The sequence below is a fragment of the Cyphomyrmex costatus genome, unplaced genomic scaffold (genome assembly GCF_001594065.2).
Source record: "Cyphomyrmex costatus isolate MS0001 unplaced genomic scaffold, Ccosl1.0 scaffold4, whole genome shotgun sequence".
NCBI lineage: Eukaryota > Metazoa > Arthropoda > Insecta > Hymenoptera > Formicidae > Cyphomyrmex > Cyphomyrmex costatus.
The window spans coordinates 1,366,388-1,388,754 of record NW_017278207.1 but is presented as its reverse complement, the minus strand read 5'-3'; the positions used below and the strand labels follow the sequence as shown (position 1 = coordinate 1,388,754).

The 22,367-nt window shown below is 36.0% G+C and overlaps 1 protein-coding gene across 2 annotated transcripts; it reads right to left on the bottom strand.

Moving 5' to 3' along the window:
• Positions 1 to 63: 63 nt before the first annotated feature.
• On the bottom strand, positions 64 to 22,136 carry LOC108777020 (uncharacterized). 2 transcript variants are annotated; one of them, XM_018543802.1, is made up of 3 exons: positions 21,524 to 22,136; positions 2,807 to 2,943; positions 64 to 2,582 (listed from the first exon to the last, which is right to left on the bottom strand). In XM_018543802.1, exons 1-3 carry the CDS (start codon positions 21,699 to 21,701, stop codon positions 114 to 116), a joined length of 2,784 nt encoding a protein of 927 aa, XP_018399304.1. In that variant the 5' UTR covers positions 21,702 to 22,136; the 3' UTR covers positions 64 to 113. The 2 variants fall into 2 exon arrangements, with proteins under 2 accessions (XP_018399304.1, XP_018399305.1); XM_018543803.1 differs by lacking the exon at positions 21,524 to 22,136 and adding an exon at positions 19,805 to 19,854 and having other exon boundaries at positions 2,807 to 2,959.
• Positions 22,137 to 22,367: the final 231 nt, after the last annotated feature.

The window sequence follows — 22,367 nt, the reverse complement described above, 5'->3', positions numbered from 1 at the left end:
ATAATTGCTGTTGATATTTAATACTTCGATATTAAAATTAGCTAACTTCACTTTTTACGTCTATCTTAGTTTTCTAATTACTTGTTTGAATGGGATTGAATATGCAACTTTGATTAAATGCAACCATTCCCCCAACACGCGCACCATGGCACATTACCACTACTAGTACTAGTCTTGCGAGTTTTCACGTGGGTGATTTCCCGACTACTGACGGAGTTCGTTCTTTCACGGTCCGAATTCAATGCGGTACCATCCATAAACTTGTCTTTGGCATCGACACTAGCACTCCTCAATGTTTTTAATGAAGTTTGAGACGGTCGTCTTTTAGAATTAATGTAGACGGACACCTTTCGGTTTTGATCCTTACGTGGCGATTCCTGACCCGAAGATGACGACCTGCTTTCGTTCTTGTTCTCTTGCGTATCAGGCATCGTGCTTAACCTCTTCGGTTTCTTCCGCATCATTTTTCCTTGCGAATCGAGTGTATCTGTTGATATGGCACTAATCTGCTTTTTCAGTTTTCTTTGTATTGCCGGCGATAACGGTTTTTGGTTTTTAATTAGAGTTTTTTCTTTCTTCACAATTTTTTTCCGTCTCTCTCCGTTTGGTGAATTTGGTACGCCAATTGTCTCTTCGTCCTCGTGATGTGAGTCGCCGTCAATTGATGTCTGTGTTTGTGCCGGTACTTTCGTGACGTTATCATAGTACATCATTCCACATCTCGGCGAATAAAATTGACCTTGCGACACGAAAGGAACGTTTTGGTAAAGATGCTGATTCTGCAGATATCGATTTGCGTTTAATCTTCTCAGACTCGTCAAATCATAAGGCGTGGCGGAAGGTATTAAGGTGCAAGGACTCGGTTTCTCAAAGGAAGTTACTTGAATATCCGGCTTGCCGCTCATCAGTTGGTCGCTGGGTATCAGCAATCGATTCTGGTTCGGTATATGTGCAGTTTGAAATCTCTCATTAAGATGAACGCCTCGACCGTAACCTGGCATAGGATAAGCAAGGCCGTCATCGTTCACGTGAATAGAGAGTGGCGTCGTGGTGGCAGGAGAGTTCGGTTTTACTTGATAGTTAGGACAGATCTTATCGAAGTTTTTTAGAAAAGGATTCCTAAAGAGACGGTAATCGATTGAAGGTAGATTGGGTATCTCTGGTGTCTCTGGACTAGGTGCCTGTTCGGCTCGTGGTATTTTTAACGTTACATTTAGGTGGCTCTTGTACGGTTTATTAGAGGAATCACTTATATTGTCTAAAGTATTATCGCTTTTTGTGAGCGTCTGAGAATCAACATGATTTAGTTTTAATTGTTGCGCACTTTGAGACTCACTTGAGAGATCTTGACAAGAAATTGATTTTGTCAGTTGACTACCTAGAGCACTTCTACCATCTGTGATTAATAAATTATCTATACTCAGAAATGCTTTTGAATCATTTTTATCTTTTGAAGCGTCTTCACAAGGTATCGCGCCGTTTATGTAAATATCTGCCGAACCTTTCAATCCTGCGAAAGGATTAGTCCTAGAAATAACCGTAGAAGCCGTTTTGCCACTGCTCGAACTAGTTCCGGTTCCAAAATGACTGGCGGTTGGCGACTCATCTTCTCGTTTTTTTAGTTTAAAAGGGTGCTGCGAGAAGAACGGTTTAGAGTTTTCTGGCACTGCGAACATCACGGTGGCCTCTTCGTTCTCAACTCGCTGCATATCCTTTTCTCCATTTGCCATAATGGTTCCAAAAGGATCCACATTTTTACTGACCATTTCTTCGGAAAACTGCGTACGCGAATCTCGAATAGTTGATGTTTCATATAGCTTCGTGGGTTGCTTCGTACTTGCATTTCTTCTTCTTAACAAGCTGAAAGTATTCGACAGCGTCACTGAACTTCCCATTGAGGAAACTATCGGAAAGTCCGGCTTTCCTATTCCCATTGTTGATACGACAGGAGTGATGCTACCCGTATAAGTAGGTGCTTGTTTTTGAGAGACCATGTCGTTTTGCCAACCGACGGGCGGGACGTGAATTTGAGGTAACATCGGATCGGCTACTTCCAGACTCCCGATGTCTAAGTTGGCCAACGGGATCAATGGATCAGACTGTAATCCGGAGTATGGTGAAGCCAATAATGCGGACGTGTCCGTGGGTAGCATTAAATCTACCGTACTTGGGAACTCAAACGGACATTCGGTGTAATAACTGGTTCCGCTGAAACCACTCGGCGGCTCGTACGTGGCCGGATAAAACGGGATGTTATCGTGAAGTTGTCGAGGATTGAGGATCGGCGGGGGCGGATGCCCGACAGCCTCGTTTTCCTGATCCTTCTCCGGTGTCGTCTCCTTCTTCTCCTTATCTCTCTTCAGCTCCTCCTCCTCGTCAACAACCGACAGATCGTCGAATTCCACGTGAAGTCGATGCATATTGCTGCTCATCTTCTCGGAAGAGATCTTCTGATTCTCCGCGTTTTCTAGCTGTTCTTCTTGGTTGAAGTCCTTGACCGTCTTCTCATTATCTTCGCACTCCTCTTCGTCCTCCTCACAGGAAAGGTCCGACTGCAAGCCGTCATCCTCCTCGGAGCGATCCTGTAATTCGTGGTATATTCCTACATATCGTTATTGCTGATTATATCGATTATTGGTAACAATAGTTATAGCAATTATGTTTTTATCAGTCAACATTTTTAGGAAAGGTATAGGGACGAATGGAAAGATTTGTTGCTAGTTTTTTTTTGTTATTTATTACATAATGTAGTCTTATTATGTTGTATGAGTTATTTACAGCATAACGCAATTGAAAATCTGCTAACCTCATACTCTTCGCTTTCGTCGGGATTCTTCTGTTTCTTCAAAATTTCCTCAAGTTTGTCGTATTCGTCCCTGAGACTCCATATTTCCCTACGCAGCTGTTCGTTCTCTCTGCGTAATTTCTTGATATCGTTCTGACCTAAAATCATGACAAACTAAAATGTTTCGACGTAATGAGACCACCGAGTGAGATATTCTTATAGCAAACAGATAAGCCGACATCTTCGTAGATTTGACTCGCAATTTTTCTCGCGGAAATCACTTAATCACCATTCGATGCGGGGATCAGCAACATACGGTTGCGCACAATAGCGTTACATCTATCGGAACGATCGATCATTGGTCAACGTGGCAATCTCCGCCTGAGACGCCAACCTCCTCTGTAATTCTGTGCGCCCTTTCGTGCGTCAAGAAGCCGGTGATAAATCACTAGAACCGGGCCTTCCAATTACTTAACTTTGGAGAGAGAGAGGGAGGGAGGGAGAGGAGAAAGAGAGAGAGAATGAGGCGCGAATAAACCTCGCCGTCCACGCATATAACGCGTTAAATCTTTTCTGGGGAATGTTTATCGCGATACAAACTCTCAGAAATCTTGCAGTGATAGAAATACCGAAAGAGTTTCGTGTACCTAATAGTATACATATAGGTACAAAGATAGGAATATTTTTCAGCATTGGTGATCTTCGATCCGTCTAGATACTATTAGTCATCGGTGTCATAGTCAAGACTTTAAATTTAAAAACAGAGAAAACGACATATTTTATATATACTTTATATAAAATACTTTGTATTACGTTTTGCTACATATGTGCTGATTTTTAATCTTATGCATTCTAGAAATAAGCATGAATTATGTAAAAACTTTACAAACTTGTCTCAAACTCACTCTTTGATGTGACAAATTCTTAGTTTATTCGTTCTCTTCTGTATACATTATACTGCAAGTATCTAAAATCAGTCAGGTCGGATGATGTATGCGGATGCAAGCTCTATTGTTGGAAACGAAGTCGATCGGTTTTTCTTTTTAACGTTAGTGATCTTCGACCCATCTAGATGCGAGTTAAGTTAAGTATCTCATCAGTCATCTGTGCCTCCTACTTCGATGATTAATGGGTTTGTGCTTGAAACGTGTTTTCCCAGCGCTTGAACTACGACCCAATCGCGGAAGTTTTCAGATAATTCAGCGATCTATACCGTTACATACTTTTTATTACTTACGTTGTATTCGTATATCTTTTTTTGAAATTGGTTAGTTAATGTTTTAAACATCAATTGCTGGAAAAAGATAGTGAATTAAAAGAAAGAATATAAAATCGAAAGTTTATCTTTTGTATAGAAGACTCTACGAGAGATAAGATATCAATAATACATTCTTTTTTTATATTGATTTAATATTGAGTAGTGTTTGAATTAATTTTATATATTGAAAATGACTGATTATATAATATATTTTATTGTTAAACGAAAATTCTTATTGACTCTTTAATCGCCCTTGACATCATTTTGTTTATTCTTTTTTGAATTTATTTTTATAATACCCTAATTTCATATAGATTAATTTATTTACATCGAATACACACACATATACCATACATACATATGGATACATTTCCTGAATTTTCATATGTACAAAATCACTTATGACTACGTAGATAAAAGGTTGGTTTGTAAAAAATAAAGTTGCTTGAAAGCACTTGTGATAACAGTTCTTTTAAGCCTAGGTAGTAAGTGCACATGTGCGTGTAACAAGGAAAGCCTTGTGGTAAATCAGGATTTAAACCTGGCTTACCAGTCTGAAATTTAAATAAATTAAATCCTTCTGTGTGGAGGTTCATAAATTCGGATTTTCCCTATGGACACCGACGGCTATTTGGTTGCTATTAAAACTTGGACCATTTATCTTCTGCATGAGCTCTGTTTGAAAACGCGATATTTGTTAAAATGTACTGCAACCGACCATTGATCTTTTTATTTGTATCGATGATGGAGGATATAAAAACCATCCGATGCAATTCAAACGTATTAATTTCCCGACTTGATAGCATGTTCCTAAAATATTTGTTTTATAGCAATTTTTTTGGATAAATAAAGACATGTTTTTCCTGTCAGTACGAAACGCACTAATAAAAAACATTTTATTATACACGGAATCTATGATTTTTTAGATTATGAAGATTGTATAACGATAGTTTAATTTTAATGTAGATTGTTGTATCATTGAAAATGACTCGATCGGTGTCGAAACGTCTGAATTTGTATTATTGTATTAATATATGAATTAAAATAATTTGTTAGATTAAATTGGCTCTACGCCCTAGTTACATTTTTATTTTGTTTTATACATATAGAGCCTTCTTATTAATTTTTAATTTTAAAAAATATTTTATTTACTTTTTAGTATTAATTTTTTTGTGTATGTAAATAAATTTTCATATGAAAAATTTATACTAACTCCTTCGGAAGGTCGCAATCCTTAATTTAATGTCGGAGGTCTCGGTATATATCTGATAGATACAAATATCTTAAATCGGTATTAATTTTATCTTTTGCAAAAAAGGACATTATTAAAATAATTACAATTTATCAAAATTTATATTTTTCTGTAACAGTAATAGTATGATCTCAACTTGCGCCTATCTGATCGTATACGATGCGCTGTTAGTATTTCAATGACTCACATAAGAACTATTGTTTGTCCTGTAGATGTGTCTTGCTAAAGATGTTTACATTTTGTATGTATCTCTCAGATATAAGATCTCCCTAGGATTAACAATGAATATTTCTGTTATTTTTCGATTTTAGAAATTTTGATTGAAGGAAAGTTGATTAAAAATTTACAAAAAAATATACCTCCAAAATTATTTTCAGAAGTATTTGGAATATACGTAAGTACGTACAGGTTGAAACAACAAAATTACAGTTGACTGTACAGATTCTCTAACACGTATGGCATTTACTAGCAAGATATCAAAAAAATGAATATTACATTGTTTATATGTACACTGTTAAAAATATATACATTAAATTTCATGTAAAGTAACGGAAGCAAATTTCAAGCAGGTACATTAAAATCGTTCAATGTTGTCAATGATCGAGCATAAAATTATAAGTAACTTATTGTTAGATTTAACAATTTTAATGTATCTGCTTGAAATTTGCTTCCGTTACATTTACATGAAATTTCATGTCTTTTTTAACAGTGTATATCTTACATTAAAATGACATAACGATTTTTTTTTTTTTCGGGTATAGGAAAGCTCGTTGGCGCGAATACGCGGATATTTTTAGCTGCATGCAGAATATCCTTCAATCAACCATCAAGCTGAATATTTGCGAGCAACGACGTAATATGGCTCACTGAAAATGCTTTCGGCGACTGGTGTCCATTTTATTTTCGACAGTGATGATCGTGACAGTTCGAATTTCGTATGGGGTTATAAATACATGTACTCTGGAGCAGAAATTTTTGCCCAAATTTCGGAAATGTTGGTTACAATATTCTATGTTATTTTAACTTGTGGTAGTTTCATAAGATACGAAAATGGTAGGCTAAATTAAAGAAACTCAATATGCATATCCAATCAATATGCGTATTATACACATCAATTAGTATTTATAATTTTTGTAAATGAAAAGAAACGTTAAAATATTTTAAATTTATTGAATTGTTTTCGCTGGACTACATTTAGTCAAGTGTCAAATACAATATTAAATATATTTGATTTAACACTTCGATGATTTAATAAAATGATTATGTGTAATATTAATATTTGAATAAGAACCAGATAATCGCTTTTAAAATTAGATTTAAAGTAATCCATTTAACATTTGACTTTCTACACGATTTATTGATTCATTTCTCATTCACTAACGTTCTATTACAATCATGGACAATAGAGGAATCTTCTCGCATGTATACTCTATCATCTCTTTACGTCATACTGCTCGTCAAGGTACATTTCATTCTTTGCTCATGAGAAGAGGGAGAGGGAGAGAGAGGGAGAGCGAGAGAGGGAGGGAGGGAGGGAGGGAGGAACAGAGAGAGAAAAAGTTTTAATTATTCCTGCTCAAACACGTACCGGGAAAGTTTAATCACTTGGTACCGTCGGCATCGTGTTCGTCCTTATTTCGGTCGCATGGAATCCTCTGCCCCTTTAAAAGTAGTGTCGGGTCCGGTATTTCTCACGAAGGACTGACATTAATTAATCCTGGCAGTTAAAAAGACCGAACTGTCCCCTTCACATTCGGGTCGCATCGCCTTTCGAAAGGCAAAGCACACAAAATGTACCTGTACGTACACAAACTCGTGAATCTGCGTTTAAAAAAAAAAAAAGAAAAAGAAAGAGAAGAAAAGAAAAATTGCACAGGGGACGGAAAAGGGAGTGTGGGCGTACAAGCTTTCGCGTTTTTCGTCGGCTTCTCGTCGGTCTCCTTTCGTTTGCTGTGGGCGTTTTCGCCGCGAAGGTGATCAAAGCTAGCTGCGAAATACATATTTGGTTTTGCCAACTCGCCGTTCCTATCAGCAGGCCGGAATTTCTTCTGGCTCTTTGAAAAGTGGAAATTGTGTCCCCAGTCGACGAGAACGAGCGCAAACGAACTCGGGGAAAATATTCCCGAGGTTCGCTTTTCACTCCTGATGTACCTGACTGCGTTACTTTGAAATGAAATGAGACGATCTTCACGAATACGAGAAATTGTGTACGGTCATAGACGTTTGATTGATCTCGCAGAAAGTTCCGCGCGTTTGTTTATACGTCTCGCGATTTATATAATCGACTCTGCTAACAAGATGATGAGAAGTGAGTGCAATAAAGCGCGAATCTCTCGTGAATTCAATACAGTGTCTTAATGAGATATGCAAATGACACAAGCGAAAGAAATAGAATGTTGTATTGAAGATACACTTGATAAAAGCCTAATATAATCAGGATGTTACATTCCGAAGAAATAACAAGATCATTATCCAGTCGAAGCATTTCTAGACGTAATTTTGCCCGATTTAACGAGACGAATCAGCGTCGGGTTATTTGGCGCGGTGGAATAATTGTCGCGTTTACATTTCTCATGAAACACGTATGTCTCGGTGATTCACAGTCGACGATAAACGTAGTCGTAGTCGAGTGTTAATTCATGTCGCTGGCAGTAAACCAGAATGGTCTTTAAAGCGTTTCTCTCGGAGTCGGAGAAAATATCGCGAAGTTGAAGAATAAAGTGCATAATTCTGCAATTCTTACGGTAATTATCTATACAAAATATCTTGATAAATTGTGTAGTTATTTCTCATATAGATTTTTCTTAACTGGAAATTGCATTTTGTAGATTCATTTAGAGTGAGTTATTCTATTTATTTTATTAATCTATTTTTTTTAAAATAATATTTAAGTATGATGTGCACAAAAAAAACGTCGTTACATTATTACTATAACATAAGTGTATGTATATAGTGGAAGCTTGTTCATCAAAACGTATAAATTAAAAAAAATGTACATACAGTTGTCAAATTTTTCATTTTTATTATAGTCAATAAGAATCATTTTTAGAGGTGTCAGTTTTGTAATTTTGAAGCTTAAAATTTTATCATAATATAATTTCTCGATTCGATGTCATTTTACGTTGGGGACCGCTGGAAACGTCACTCTGCAGAGACCGCGTCTAGACCAGGTAATCTAGATCGACAGCTCGTCGCGTTAACTAACACTTCATTTAAGGCTCCAGCAAGCTACGTAGCTACGAAGTGTGGTCCTTCTGGATATAATCGAACGTGACACGTCCGTCCATCCGTCGGCTGCCAGAGCACGCTCGAATTAGATCACGCCAATATCCCATGTAAATTATCGCTAACAGACCGTCGTCGTAATACCGAAAGCCGAAGTAACTTCCCGCGAATAAGCCCGGTGGCTATATGGAAAGTTAAGCTTACCGGAAGAGCCTTTTTACGAAACAAAAGTCAATATCTGGTATGGTTTCCTATTCTTAACGAGAACGTCTAATTTTTTAAATTTTATAAGGAAAAATGATTAAGTAAAAATTATTAATAAAGAAGTAAAAATAATTTTGTAAGCAGAATGTGAATTCAGTGCACATAATTTCTGACATATTGTATATTATAATTTGTAAATGAGTGAAAATGTTAAATAATACGTGTGCAAGTTATTGCCCTCCTTCTAAATCAGTTAAAAAAACGTAGCTTAATTTATATCTTCTAATCTTGATTTACTGCAAAGCTATTTAATTCTTATTATCATTGATGAACAGTACCGTATATAATTATTGTAACATTGCTATTTAGAGAATCGTAAGTGGTTGAATTATGGGATTTTCTGTCAACAGATATTTTTATAATATAATGTAGTATTATAGAAGTATGATTGCCGTGAGAAAAACTGGAAGTATATATCTGTTTTCAAGCGATTCCAATTAACTCGTTGTCGTCCTATATCTTTGACCGTGTTAAATTCGGTGAAACCGGTCGAGATCAAGTCGATCGATCTTTCTTCTTAAAGAGAATACATTAATATTCGACGACCACGATGGTAGAACTGCCTCATAAATATTTGACCCTTTCGTCTCGATATCTTTTTTTTTTCTTCTCTCAAGATTCAATCTGGCGCCGCACGAGAGGTGTTAAGAACCGTTCTAATGAAGGTGCGCATCGAAACATGCGGGTTCCGTTTTCGAGAATTACCATCTGAGATCGTACATATGCAAACAGGGATTGGAGCAAAATGACGTCCTTAGACTCATTTATTCTTGACGATGACTGATTTTCTTGTCGATCGAAAGCAATAGTCTGTGTGAATAAAAGTTTCATAATTTATTATCATATTGCTGCGAGACATGACTGTATTTTTTGTTATCATTTTTATAAAACTTATTATGTTACTGTAAAAAACAATAATTATATTGAAATTAACTTTTTATAAAAGAAAATAAATTACGATATTAAACAGATCTTTTAAAGTAAAAATAGTGCTTTTTTAGAAGTATACTTTATTTTATTATAAATATATCATAAATATAATAGAGCTTTAAAGATCTCTTTGGATAGCTAATATTTTTAGATAGCTAATTAATAATTATATTTCACGGAGCATTTTAAGAATATATCTTAAAAACATGTTTAGATTTTATATATGAGAAGAATTATAAGATCCATTCTTTTTTGTTGGAAAAATTAAGATCTTTTTTCACCAAGTTTATCACTTTTGATCGAGCAGCTTGGCGCCTTTAGACTATGGACCTAGCAAGTTTATAACTAAATGTAGCGTTGTGTATGCAAGAGTATCGCCACGGGGCAACCGTACCATTGACAGAATGACGAACGTCCCAGGTAGTCGCCGGTTACACCGAGGGCTCGTAAATCAGGAGATATTTTCCATTTCGATGTTCAGGGAGGCGTTGTTTTTTCCATTTGTTTTTCCTTTTCTCTTTTTTTTTTTGTACAAACATAATGCCACCACCATGGCAAGGTGCGCGGAAACCGCATGCTAAAAATGACGTTACAACATTGCGAAAGTGTGCTGCAAAACGAGATCCGTGCGTCAACTCTGCGTTGGCGAAATTGCGTTTTTTTTTTTCCTCGCTGCGTATGTCATGGCTTATCGGTGAACTACCCTCCCGGGGTTAATCGAACCCAGGCAGGTCGAGATAGCGCGTTTGCAAACTCGATGGATGAAAGCCGCTTCGAACAAGAATGATTTGTGCCGTGATAAAGCTCCATTAACTAAGAGCAGATTTTTTAAGTGCAAAATCAAGATATCATATTTTGTAAACTATAATTGAATACATTTCTCTTTTTATTTAATTAAATTAAATCAAAGGGTAAATTAGAGAGAGAGAGAGAGGGAGAGAGAGAGAATCAAGTTAATTTTTGTTAGTAATTTAAATATAAATATATTAAATGCGAAATAAATAATAAAACGAAATAGATCTATTAAAATTAAAGATTATTGATTATCTCATCGTTAGTTAGATTGATATTATTGTGTGTTAATTGGATGCCAAATAAAAACCTTTCTAGATAAACATTTTATAGTATTTTTCTTTCTGTGAACTCTAGGAAATGTTCCGTTAACCAATTAGCATGCTCGACAATATTGGTATAGTTTATACATGTTTAGGAAGAGCCCAAGGCACATTAAACATGCACGAACGTACCATCGATTGATTGACATTGATATATACCGTAGGTATACAATGAACACCGTCGAAATAAGCGTTCTGTTGTTTATGGTTTCGTCCAGTCGACGGACACCTACGAGGTGTTCCCGCGTATACGCGTTTTATAGCCACTAGAATTCTGACAGAGCTGAATTATCGCCGAGGCGTATCGTGTGCGTATGTATGTTGTACATATGTATGCATGCGTGCCCACGTAGGATATAGACGTATCCCGCGGGTGTATTCCTGGACACGTAGAGTATCCATAGAATATCCGATGACATCGTTACTAGACAGCAACCGGCTCACATTCCGGCTAGCTGTATATGATTGTGTCAAAATATCAACTTGCATGCTTTTAAATAATTACTATCGACAGTATTTTTAACATTCGTCCATCGCCCTCGTCCAGATTCGAGATTTCGCCGGAAATATGTAACGTAACGTCACGAATATGTTTGTAAAGTGTCATGTACAGTGTGTTCACTCGCGGCAGAACTCTTTCGTCATCATTCAACGTATTTGGTTGGAATTATCGATAATTAAATGATCGCAGTCATGCAAATTATATCTTTAAATTATTATACAATATTATTCCATTTTTGTCGTAATTAATTATGTAATTAACTGTTTCATTGTAATCAATTAATGATATATTTTTCGTTTCTAAGTTAAACGAAACGGTTTTTTTTTTTTTTAATGAAATCAAATTGTCGTTAAAGTTTTGAGTCACGCGATTGAAGTACCTAATTTTTGCGTTTTGGCGGATTAGAAAAAATGTAAATGAATAACTAAATTTTATTATTATATTTAATCCGGAAGTAAATTGAACTTTATTCTATCTTTACTTCAATTTGACGTTTGATTTCTATGGATGGTTTAAAATTTAAATACTTGATATTTAAGAAATAATCTGTTTTTTATTTGTTATTTTTAATCGCTAGCATTGTCTTTTATTCATTTTAATTGCTTGTTGATAATCTTTCTATAGACTGTATGGAAAAACACAATTAAAATATAGATGATTTTAATTATAATATAATCCTTTAAAAAGTTGACATTTTTTACTTTAATATCCAATTGCTGTACAGCTGTTTCTAGTAAGTTGATGTTCGAGAAACTATTAACTGAGTAACAAAATATAGTAACAGTGTGAATACCTCGAGGTTAAATAATTTCGACCTCGGTAGTTCGGTAAAATTTGCGGTTTGCTTCTCGGCAACAATGGAGCCACAAAATCTGAAATTTATACGAGCAGGTTTAGAAGTTTCACTTTAGTGGGTACTTTCGGAAATGTAGAGGAGGATGTAGGACCTGGTGTTTCCATCTCTCGCTCGCGCGAAAGTTTTGGTGCAGGTGTTTGCATCCGCCGATGCATATGATCGTACTTTGCGTATGCGTCCTCGATTGAGCATTCGAAAAATACGGAAACTCGAGCACCTCGCTTTGTGAACGTGGCGACAACGCTCGTTTTCCTTCGCGACATAGTAGATTTTTATGAAAGCCCCAGGCTGCAAGGTGTCTCGTGACACTTTCCGAGGAACAAAGAGACAACGTCTGTATGTTACAGCGAGCTTGCATTTCCGCCCGCTGCACATTGAAAAAGCTTCCCTCCGTCTTTCGCGCTTTCACGTCTCACCATTTTTTTTTCACGACGCGAATGTATACAGACTGCATCAAATGTCGCGAATTTTTCTCGCTTTTAATTGCAGACACATCTGCGACGCTTCCAAAAATTTAATTGAAGTACTACGTTATTAGGTTTCTATTTTGTACGTTTGGAAATTTTATTTTCTTATAATATATACCAAATATTTTAAGAATCAATAATAATTGATATTAAAAATAATGTTTTAAATTAAAATATAATATTTAATATTTAAATATTGTTAAATATTAAAATGATATTAAAGTTCCTTTGAAATTGTTAAAAAGCAAGTCTTTATAGCAATGTCTTGCTTGTTAATTTAGAAAATAAATAAATTTATTAAAAATATAGATCCACAAAAACAAGCGACTACAAAAATTTTTGATTAATATTTCAGTTTAATTTCAAATTTTAACACAAAATGGTTACTTTTGTGATAATTAAAAGAATTTAATTCAGCATTTTTTCATAGTCGCTCATTTTTGCTCTATATATAGTTAATAGATTTATTTATTTTATATTGATTGAAAAGTTTTTTTATTGAGTAGTGAATAACTTAGGCACATTTTTCTGAGATGTAATTTACTTAGTCGATTTAAAATGACTAATCTCAATTATCGGAATGCATAATATGTGCAACTATAGTAAGTGGACAGTATCGGTCTAACGTTTCGCAATAATTCGTCCGTTACTTCGCAACGTTAGTAAAAATAGTACAGCTTTGTTGGCTTAACTTCATTCTCTCGAAGATTGTTCATAATTCATTGCTTTCGTTTATTTGTGCTAATTTACATAATAATCTTGTCCAAATATAGAAACATTTTTAAGTTTACGTAATAATTTAATTTAATACGTCATTTCATTATTTCGCAAATTTCACGTGTTTTGTGACATGCAATTGTTATTATTTTTTTAACGATATATTTTTTCTTAATAATGTATAATTTCTTTTGTCTTGGAATAAATCTACTCACTATCGTAATCCATATTTCTTGTGCGGGTTTCGCTGAAGAGCAGCGGAACTAGAAGATGCCTGAACAGTGACATCAGTTTTATTTATGAAGCACTTGCACTGTTATATCACTTTATCATTACTTCACTAGATTATGTAATATAATTACTTAAATAATAATTTCATTCACCACTTTTTCACAAAATTCCTTGTCTTGAAAATACAATTAGATAATCACGTTTTATATTCAACTCAAGTAAATTTCGATATTCATAAACGAAATTGCAGAATCCGCATGACGTATTGTAACAATCCGAGTTTAATACAGAATAAGTTTTCACATTTTTGTATTTGTTATCTGCTTTTCGAAACAAAATTTCCGTTCCTCGTTGCCGTATTGCGTCTTCTTCGTGCGAGATATTCCACAGACGCGGACACAATCGGAAAACGGTAGTGGGCTGCATCCCCGCCGTAAAATCTCGTGTCTCTGCGAGAGAAGCAAATCTGAGTGTGTCGCGTGCCCGGGATTACTTTCGCGTCGGCGCTTATTGTTAGTCAAGATCGCATTGTCAAGTTGGAGTTCTGGGAATGCGTTCTCTGCTATGACGTGTCGGAGTTCTTGGTTAATTTTGCTAGTGGTGGAAATATATATAGGGCATATGTGTAGAAAGAGAGAGAGAGAGAGAGAGAGAGAGAGAGAGAGAGAGAGAGAGAGAGAGAGAGAGAGAGAAAATCCACGTGTTTTCGCAGTGATTGCTAGTTCATCGCGCTACATAAACGACGTATACCGTCGCTACATATATTATGCTATAATACATTTGCGTAAAATACTGCACTTTATATGGGTGAATAACGGTACCAGAGTAGTATATCCGATCTCATGGTTTGTATACACTAATTACAATTCTATCGTTGAAGCACAGGATGCCATAATCATAAATTTAACGTTAACCATCGATTCTTCGATTAGCTTGGAGTTTTTGTTCGGGTTAATATTTCGGGAGAAATTACTTTTGGTTTTGCTTAATGCGTGTTTGTAATTATAACTAATTTTTTAATTATGATGTACTTTTATGACTGAAATATTTCATAATATTGATAAATTTTAATAATGGAATAAGATATATATTCCGATGATGTCCTAAGCGATATAGCGCGGAATCCTAGAAATATGGTCTTCATACATTTGATAAATTACTACAATATCTTCATATATTTGATAAATTACTTTAATATTTCATCGCGTGTAATGCTTTTTGCAGAGAGTAATGGCGATGTGCATCGTATTTTATTGTACAGGTAATACGTGTTTATACGGCTATAGCTAATTGATGACGAAACACGCAAGATCGAGTTTTAACTCTTGTCTCTGGCAGTGAGAAATGTGTCGCATACTTTGACAAAATCGTTTGCGTGAAAAGTCCAACGATCTCGTAAAGTTACTCCGACCGGTGTTATAAAACCCGTCTTTGACTCGCTTTAACATTGCTGTGAGAATGATAATACGGCCATCCTCGCGAATGTGTCTAGCACGTTGTCCATTACGAGGACTCTCTTCTGCTCACGAAAGAATTCCTTGCCGCGCAAGCCGTTATGACAAACTGATATTTCTCTGCAGCTATTGCGAAAAAGCAGCTACAGCGATATAGCGAAGCTATATAGATTCTATCAGTGAAAATCGCATCTACCTGTATGCGCCGTTATCGTTGTAGACATTATCGCGCTTTCCTTTTTACGGTAGATGAAGAGTGTCTTGGCGACAAGAGCAGATGAGGTTAGGAGCCAGGTGTATTAAAAACTTTTTTCATAAAATGTCTTGCGCGAGATAAGTACTACGCCAGAGAGGAAAGAGAGAGAGAGAGAGAGAGAGAGAGCCTTTGTCGGTCTCGTTTACATTAATGATACTTCCCGAATTTAAACGCTCGCTTATTCGATGTTTACTGCCTCCGTTGTTCTGATTGTTGATAGAAGCACATCACAGTGGAGTATTAAGAATTTGTTTCTGACTCTCGATTACAGCAACGGATCATTTTGACTCAAAGTGAAAATTGTAGATAATTGGTACAATCTGATCGATAAGTATTTTGATTGTATGAGATTCTAAATTATGTAGGTACTGATTGGTATAAGATTCCTCTAAATTGTAAGTAAAAAAATTTTGACTTTTCGTCTATCAGTTACTGTATGAGACGTTGGTTTACTAGCATTCAAACAGAATTTTAGAACTTAGGTGTAAATTTGAAGATTAAGTTTTTTGTGTGCAACATTAGAATAATAAATAATAAATAAATAACAAGGGCGATGTAAGAGTCAAAATATAAATTCATTTAATATAATGTTAGAAATCCAAGTAATAAAATAAAATAAAATTTAATTATAAAAACTATAAAAATAAAAATATAATTATGAAAAATTACTTAAAATTACTTAAAACATTAGATACACTTAAAACTATATTAAGAAATATAACTATCTTTAATTTTTAAGCATTGTGTGTGTGTGATCTTTGTAATTGATTAGAACTGAAGAATTGGGGAAAATTTAATAGATTTTGGCAATTTAAGTTGCACAATGAATAAAAGATCAAATCTTTTTGGAGTAAACAATCATCTACTGATAGAAATGTCAAACTTTTTCTATTTGTGATTAATGAATATAATTTAGTAATGGCCAAACCACCATGCGTGGATCGTGAAAAAAAAAAGGTATTAGAAAGTCATTAAAAAAATGTTTATTTGTTGCCAGGGTGGCACGTTAAGAATTAAAGGGTTAAAAACTGTCTTTTTAGAAACTCTTAAGCGAGTTCGTACCAGAGTTCCGCGACGAAGAGAACGAGCTTTCCATTCCATAGTTTCCATTGCGCCTCGTTTGCCTGCCCGTGTCTCTCCTCTGCATCATGCCTATGTCCCGCTCCTTCCATTTCTGCGGAGCGCGCCACGGAGCCTCACTCATGTGATAACCTTAACGAGGGGGATTGACCCCCGATTTCGCGGTCCACCGTGACCTCGTCAGATCAACAGCGAATTCGCATTACCTACGAATGCGTACCGTTTCTCTCATGGAGTCATGTGCGCTTGAATGTGATGGAGGGGAGGGGGGGTCATTTCATCGATCGAGTCATTAAATAATCCATCAGCGTTTCATCAACAAATAGCCGTTGCTGGCTAACGTCTGAACGTTTGAACGTCATCCCTCATGAATTTATTCCAGGGAAGACTTATGAATGGAAACAGCCGCTTCTTGAAGTAGCCGGTCCTTATTTTGACAACTATCCTGTCAGTTAACTATATTGACATCGTGTAATAACATTCGTTGCTCTATCTCCTTCATCAAACCGAGTGCTTTTCCTGACAACGTACTTCCCATGAACAGCTGCGATGTACCGTACTACGCGAATGACATTTTGTTTTTTCATGTCGCTTGAGGAAATGGCAATAAACTGATGTTATTTTATATTTGAGATGGTTGAGATCATATTTTCAATTTTAATTGTGGTATGTATATATCTATTCAGTAGAACTTTCGTAATTATTTCAGTTATTAATTAATAGAATATCTGCAAATGTCAGTTTAATATAGAACGTCACTACTGACAGTCGCAATGAAATTCTTCGCCAAATTCTTCGTCAGTCATACTTTTTATTAGTACGACAAGAATTTGTATATTTCGTCCTCAAATTTTCTTACTTGTCCCCATATTTCTTCGCGCGAATTTACCGCGCACTTCGTATAAGTTTTGTGAATCCCTCATCACAATTCATTTTCTATTTCGACGTCTTTCTCTTTCTTGTTACGTAACATCGAGATGCGCTTCTTCACCAGATGTGCGTCTCGGAGTGGCGACGTCGCGACGCCAAGGCCCGACATATTACATTCGACGTTGCGAACGATAACGAACATCGGTGCACCGAATCGACTTCGACCTGGACTTCCGGTAACGTACTCCGCGAATTGACAGCTTCCGCAGGCCGTGAAACGCGTGCCGGCCGTTTAGAGTCACCGACGAAACTAGTCGACGCGTGGCTACATCACTGTCTTTATCCCTACCGCGAGTTACCTCTTCTTCATCCGCTTCTTCATCGCGCGCGTCACGAAACCACCGCCTCAAGTCTCTCTCTGTCTCTCTCTCGCCCTTGTGACTATTTAAATCTTTTGTAGTCCCTCGTGGTCCCGCGATGTCAGGACTGTATCGCCGCGCCAGAGTTGGATACACCAACGATTCATTTTTTTTTCTCTCAAAATTCTTGATTGACAGAAGAAATAATTTGAATACAAATATTGTAACAAAGTATTGTTTTATAATTGCACATAATGTTCAAGTGATAAATTTTATTGTTTTTATTGATACATTTTATACGGAAATATATAGAGCATAATTTTATACTATCAAAGACTTTAGGATTATTTTTTAGCAATTTTGTCGAAATAGAATACGTAGAAATGACTGATAAAAGATGCCAATTGTTAACGAAAGAGAAAGAAATATTTTCGAATCAGTTTTGTAGAGTACAATTTTTTGAAAATTTGCGGAATGTATATATTGTATAAATTTAAGATATTGTTGCTAAGAGTTTTCAGAGATATGTATAACAATTTTTATCTTATCTAACAATATTAGGCGATACCCGAGTATTCCAGCACTGATTATTATGTCTTTTGATGTTATTTTAGAAACGTTGCCGGGGGACGATCTTATAAATTTTGCTATTTTATTATTTGCCTTGACCGCGATATTATGTAAAAGCTATAGTTCTGACCGAGAAAAAAATCTCTCCCTGACAAGTCCATATATTATTTAAGTTTATACGTTCGCATTCATTGTAAAGCTGCACTATATATATAAACGTTAAAACATGATATCATTTAATCTATACGAATGTCAAACACAGATTCTTTTAGCGATTACGTTCTCGAACGCATTTTTGGCTCCGTCCATTTTCTTCGACAATTTATTTTCCACGATTTAATATCATTTGTCATGAGAAGTGACACTGCCAGTTCTTATGTTTAATATCATCAGTTTTGAAGTCCGACAGTGGCGCGATATTTTTTGATATTGAAGAAATTCGGTGTCGGTGCAAACCTGGCCGATGATAAATTGTTCATTAGACTGGCGCCATTTCTTCACGCGGAGATATAATCTATCAAGAGGTTGAAAAAGGACTCAAAATAATCTCCAAGCTTGACGTAGGTGTCTGGTTTTCCCATCGAGCGACCATGAGACGGGAGTAGAAAAGAAAGGGTCCAAGTAACCGGTAGATTGATCCTAGAACGACTCACTTTGAACCCTCTCGGCGTGCTGTCAGTTTTTCTAATCGTGAAGAATTTTCTTTGCACGCCACTTGAATGCGCCATGATAATCCGGTTGCATAATGTGTTAGAAGGAACAAAAAAACTCGTGAGACGCTATCCTGATTCGACGAGAGTGTTTGACATACTTTTTGTATTTATATGTACTGGGTGATCCTAAAGTGTATATAATTTTTTAAAGTGATCCTAAGTGTTTATAATTTTCAGCTTTCAAATTATAAAACTGTAATTATATAATATATAAAATTTGTACTTTGCTCGCGGCTTTAAATAAATAATAAAATTTTTTAAAACGTTTAAACGCGTATATATTATAAATACTTGCAATTTTGTTTCTGTTTTAATTAAAAAATTATTAAGGAATAATTATTCATGAAAATAATAGCTATAATGATATAAATATAGAGAGAAACTGTAAAATTATTGTGATTATTATTTTATAACGTTAAATATGTCGAAATTTATGCGTCATTGCCCGAAATACATTTTTAGTTATCATGTTTATTCATTTATGGCTTGACTCAAACGTTTATTAATACTTGAAGCATTTCAAAATATTTAAGTCACTGATTGCTCCATCGATGGAAGACTGAAGTCGAGATCAGTTTGACGTCTCAACGGTATTACGTAGGATAAGAAGTTAGCGTTCAGGTCTTTGGAATCTATACAGCGTCGACATCTGGATCTCGAGTTCTAAGAGAACAAACCCGCCATCCCGGAATATTTGCCAAAACAAAGCTTTTCTTGGCTCCGCGGGTAAATAAATCTCGAGAAAATTACGTAGACGCGCGATTCATGTGTCGTCATTCAAATTTTTTTGTATTAACATCGTACTCACTCGCGATATTTGCATATTCGTTCGCAATTTCATTCCTGAAGTTTAATTAAAACATATCTAATACTTAATGAAAGCTAGACGATTATACCCACCATTTTGTTAATCGAGCAACGTCGAAGAAATGTGATTAATCAAGCAGTCAATGACAGCCTCTTGCGAGCTTTTCCATGTTAGAATCCTCAATAATTCCACAATTGGCGTTTCACTTTCAAACGATTCAGGTCCTTTTTTAAACTATTATTTGACTAGTAATTTTAAATTTTCATAGCTTATAAAATTACCGATTAACTCAATCAACCACGTGGATTCGTCGTTGTTCACGTTCAGTTATAATAAATCACTGGTAAAGTTCTCCTTCTCTTGATTTATCGAGACACTACTTTTTTTTTATCGTTTGTTAGATTAAATTGATGTCACGCGATGAAAGCGAACGTTTCTTTAGAAACTGGAGCGCGAATGCGTTTTGCGTCATCTATCTCAAGCGCATTTAGCAACTGAGTCAAGTCTGCTGAATCGTGACCGCCGGTACTAGAAACTGTACTACTCGCTTACCCGACTGGACAAATTCAGCGTGTGCAGGCCAGGCCTCGAAAATAGTTCGCAGTAAGTTCGTACGGCGACTTCAATCTGATGTATGCACGCGTCTATTTGTAGATGACCGCGGCGCGATGCAGTTTACCAGCATCTACCACAGTCGCGCAATAAAATTCCCCGTGGTTTGTCACGTATATGAAATATATTTGACCTTTTGTTTGGTATCACTCGTAATGACGAATTCATAATTAAAGCGATGGTAGTGAGATTCGCGAGATTAATGGTATTCATTTATATATAAAACGACCCTCAATTTCAGAGAGCACAATTGCGCCAAACGAGTTTATTAAAACATCTGCTAGTAAAGTACAAAAATACTCAAATAATTAATTCTATAGAGTATTTGCAAGGAGAAGAAAAGAGAGAAAGAGAGAAAGTAATAATTTCTACGGAAGGGTGGTTTAATTAAATTTCTAAGATATTTTTTGATAAATTTAGGATTAACTTTTTTATTACAGTAAATGTATCGTAATAAAACGTGTATATCGTCAAGATATTAGCTTCTTTTTTAATCGCGATATTTGTTGACTTTAATAGAATAACAAAAGTTCGAAACTCTTGCTCTTCCTATAACATATCAAAAATTCCTTTAGCACGGTAGTTAAATTAATCCTTGATTGCTTTGGCGCAGTCATACCCTAGAGGATCAAATATTTAACATTATTAGTTGGTCTGGCCTGCCACTAACGCGTAATGGAAGTCCCTGCGAAATTAATTTGGCCCCCGAGTGTGAATCGTCTATAACGGTAAATTAATAATTCAGACAGTAGCGTTCAGAGCAACTGCGTTAATAAAATTCGCTTAAAACATTCTGGACAAGAGGGAAAAAAAATGAAACGGCGTAAGTAATAAATATAAGCTGAATAAAGTAACAGTGTTATACTAACAAGATGCAAAAAATTCAGATAACAGCTTCGTGTGTCTAACTTTGTTTCATAACGGAATTTCTAGCCACTAAATTCAACATACATATCTCTTTGTCGGAAGAGAAAAAAGTTGGAAACGATTTTTTATCTCTCTTTTCGTATTGAAAATCATTTTATCCCACTTGTGTCCGTTGCGAACATTTTTATTAACTGGGATCAAGTCGATCGAGTCGAAGGAAAGAAGAAGTAATCGCGACATTGTCCTTTCGAAACGACACACAGTCGCGATTTCCTTCACCTTCGATTCATCGACAAATCTGCGCGCCTCCCCTTGAATCCCTCTCCCTTTACCTTGCTCCACCTCGGCGTTGATGTGAATGGTCCTCAGTCTGAGCTCCTCGTTCTCGTAAATCATCCCCCTCGAGGACTTCCGATCGAGTTTTCTATTTGGCTTGACACTGATGTCCCGCCGCCTGGTCCTCAGCATCCCTACTCCACCGACACCACCCACTCCGGTTCCCGCCATCATCTTGTTCCTTTTGCGTCACTTGTCTTCCTCCTATTTCGCGAACGGTGTTGCGTGGTGTATCACAAAGAGCGGATCGCGACGAGTGACCGATTGTCCGCGATGATCGGCTGCGCCATGCGCGCGGCCTCTTGAGAGGAGAGCACCACGCGACTCTCCCTTGTTCCCTCTCTGCTCTCGAGAAACTTTCGCGAGATATACTCTCGTTCCTCGTAACTATTTGATCCTCCGTTTGATCTTCGGCGTTACTTGAAGAAAGTTCCGAGCGTAAAGGTTTCACGCTTGTCGGATTTGACGAGTGCAGCCTATGACTTAACCACTCGACGTTCTTTTTATCGCGTAGGCAAATCCGACGATTCGTTTCAAAGTGTTTATCTTCATTCTTTATATATTGTATCATGAAACATCTCACTTCGAAGCGTTCGCAATTCCTCGGTAGTTTTCTTATTTCACGGTGAATCTTATCGTATTGAACACCTAATAACTTTCTGTCATTTAACGATAGGAATTTTTGTTATTATAATCTTTGTATAGCAATTCGCAAAATTATATTATCTAAAAGTGTTAAAAATTTTTTATATTATTACATACGTATATCATTATTAAACCTGATACCAAATTCTCTTTATCGTTAAACCTTATCTTCACTGAAAGATCACTTGTAGCCAT

Bases quoted from the DNA above. Each gene is read 5' to 3' on its own strand.
- LOC108777020 (XM_018543802.1), bottom strand. From the start codon at position 21,701: ATGATGGCGGGAACCGGAGTGGGTGGTGTCGGTGGAGTAGGGATGCTG. The intron at 2,944-21,523 runs GTAAAGGGAGAG...TCATGATTTTAG, and splicing joins CAACGCCGAGGTGGAGCAAG to GTCAGAACGATATCAAGAAA. The intron at 2,583-2,806 runs GTTAGCAGATTT...CACGAATTACAG, and splicing joins ACGAAAGCGAAGAGTATGAG to GATCGCTCCGAGGAGGATGA.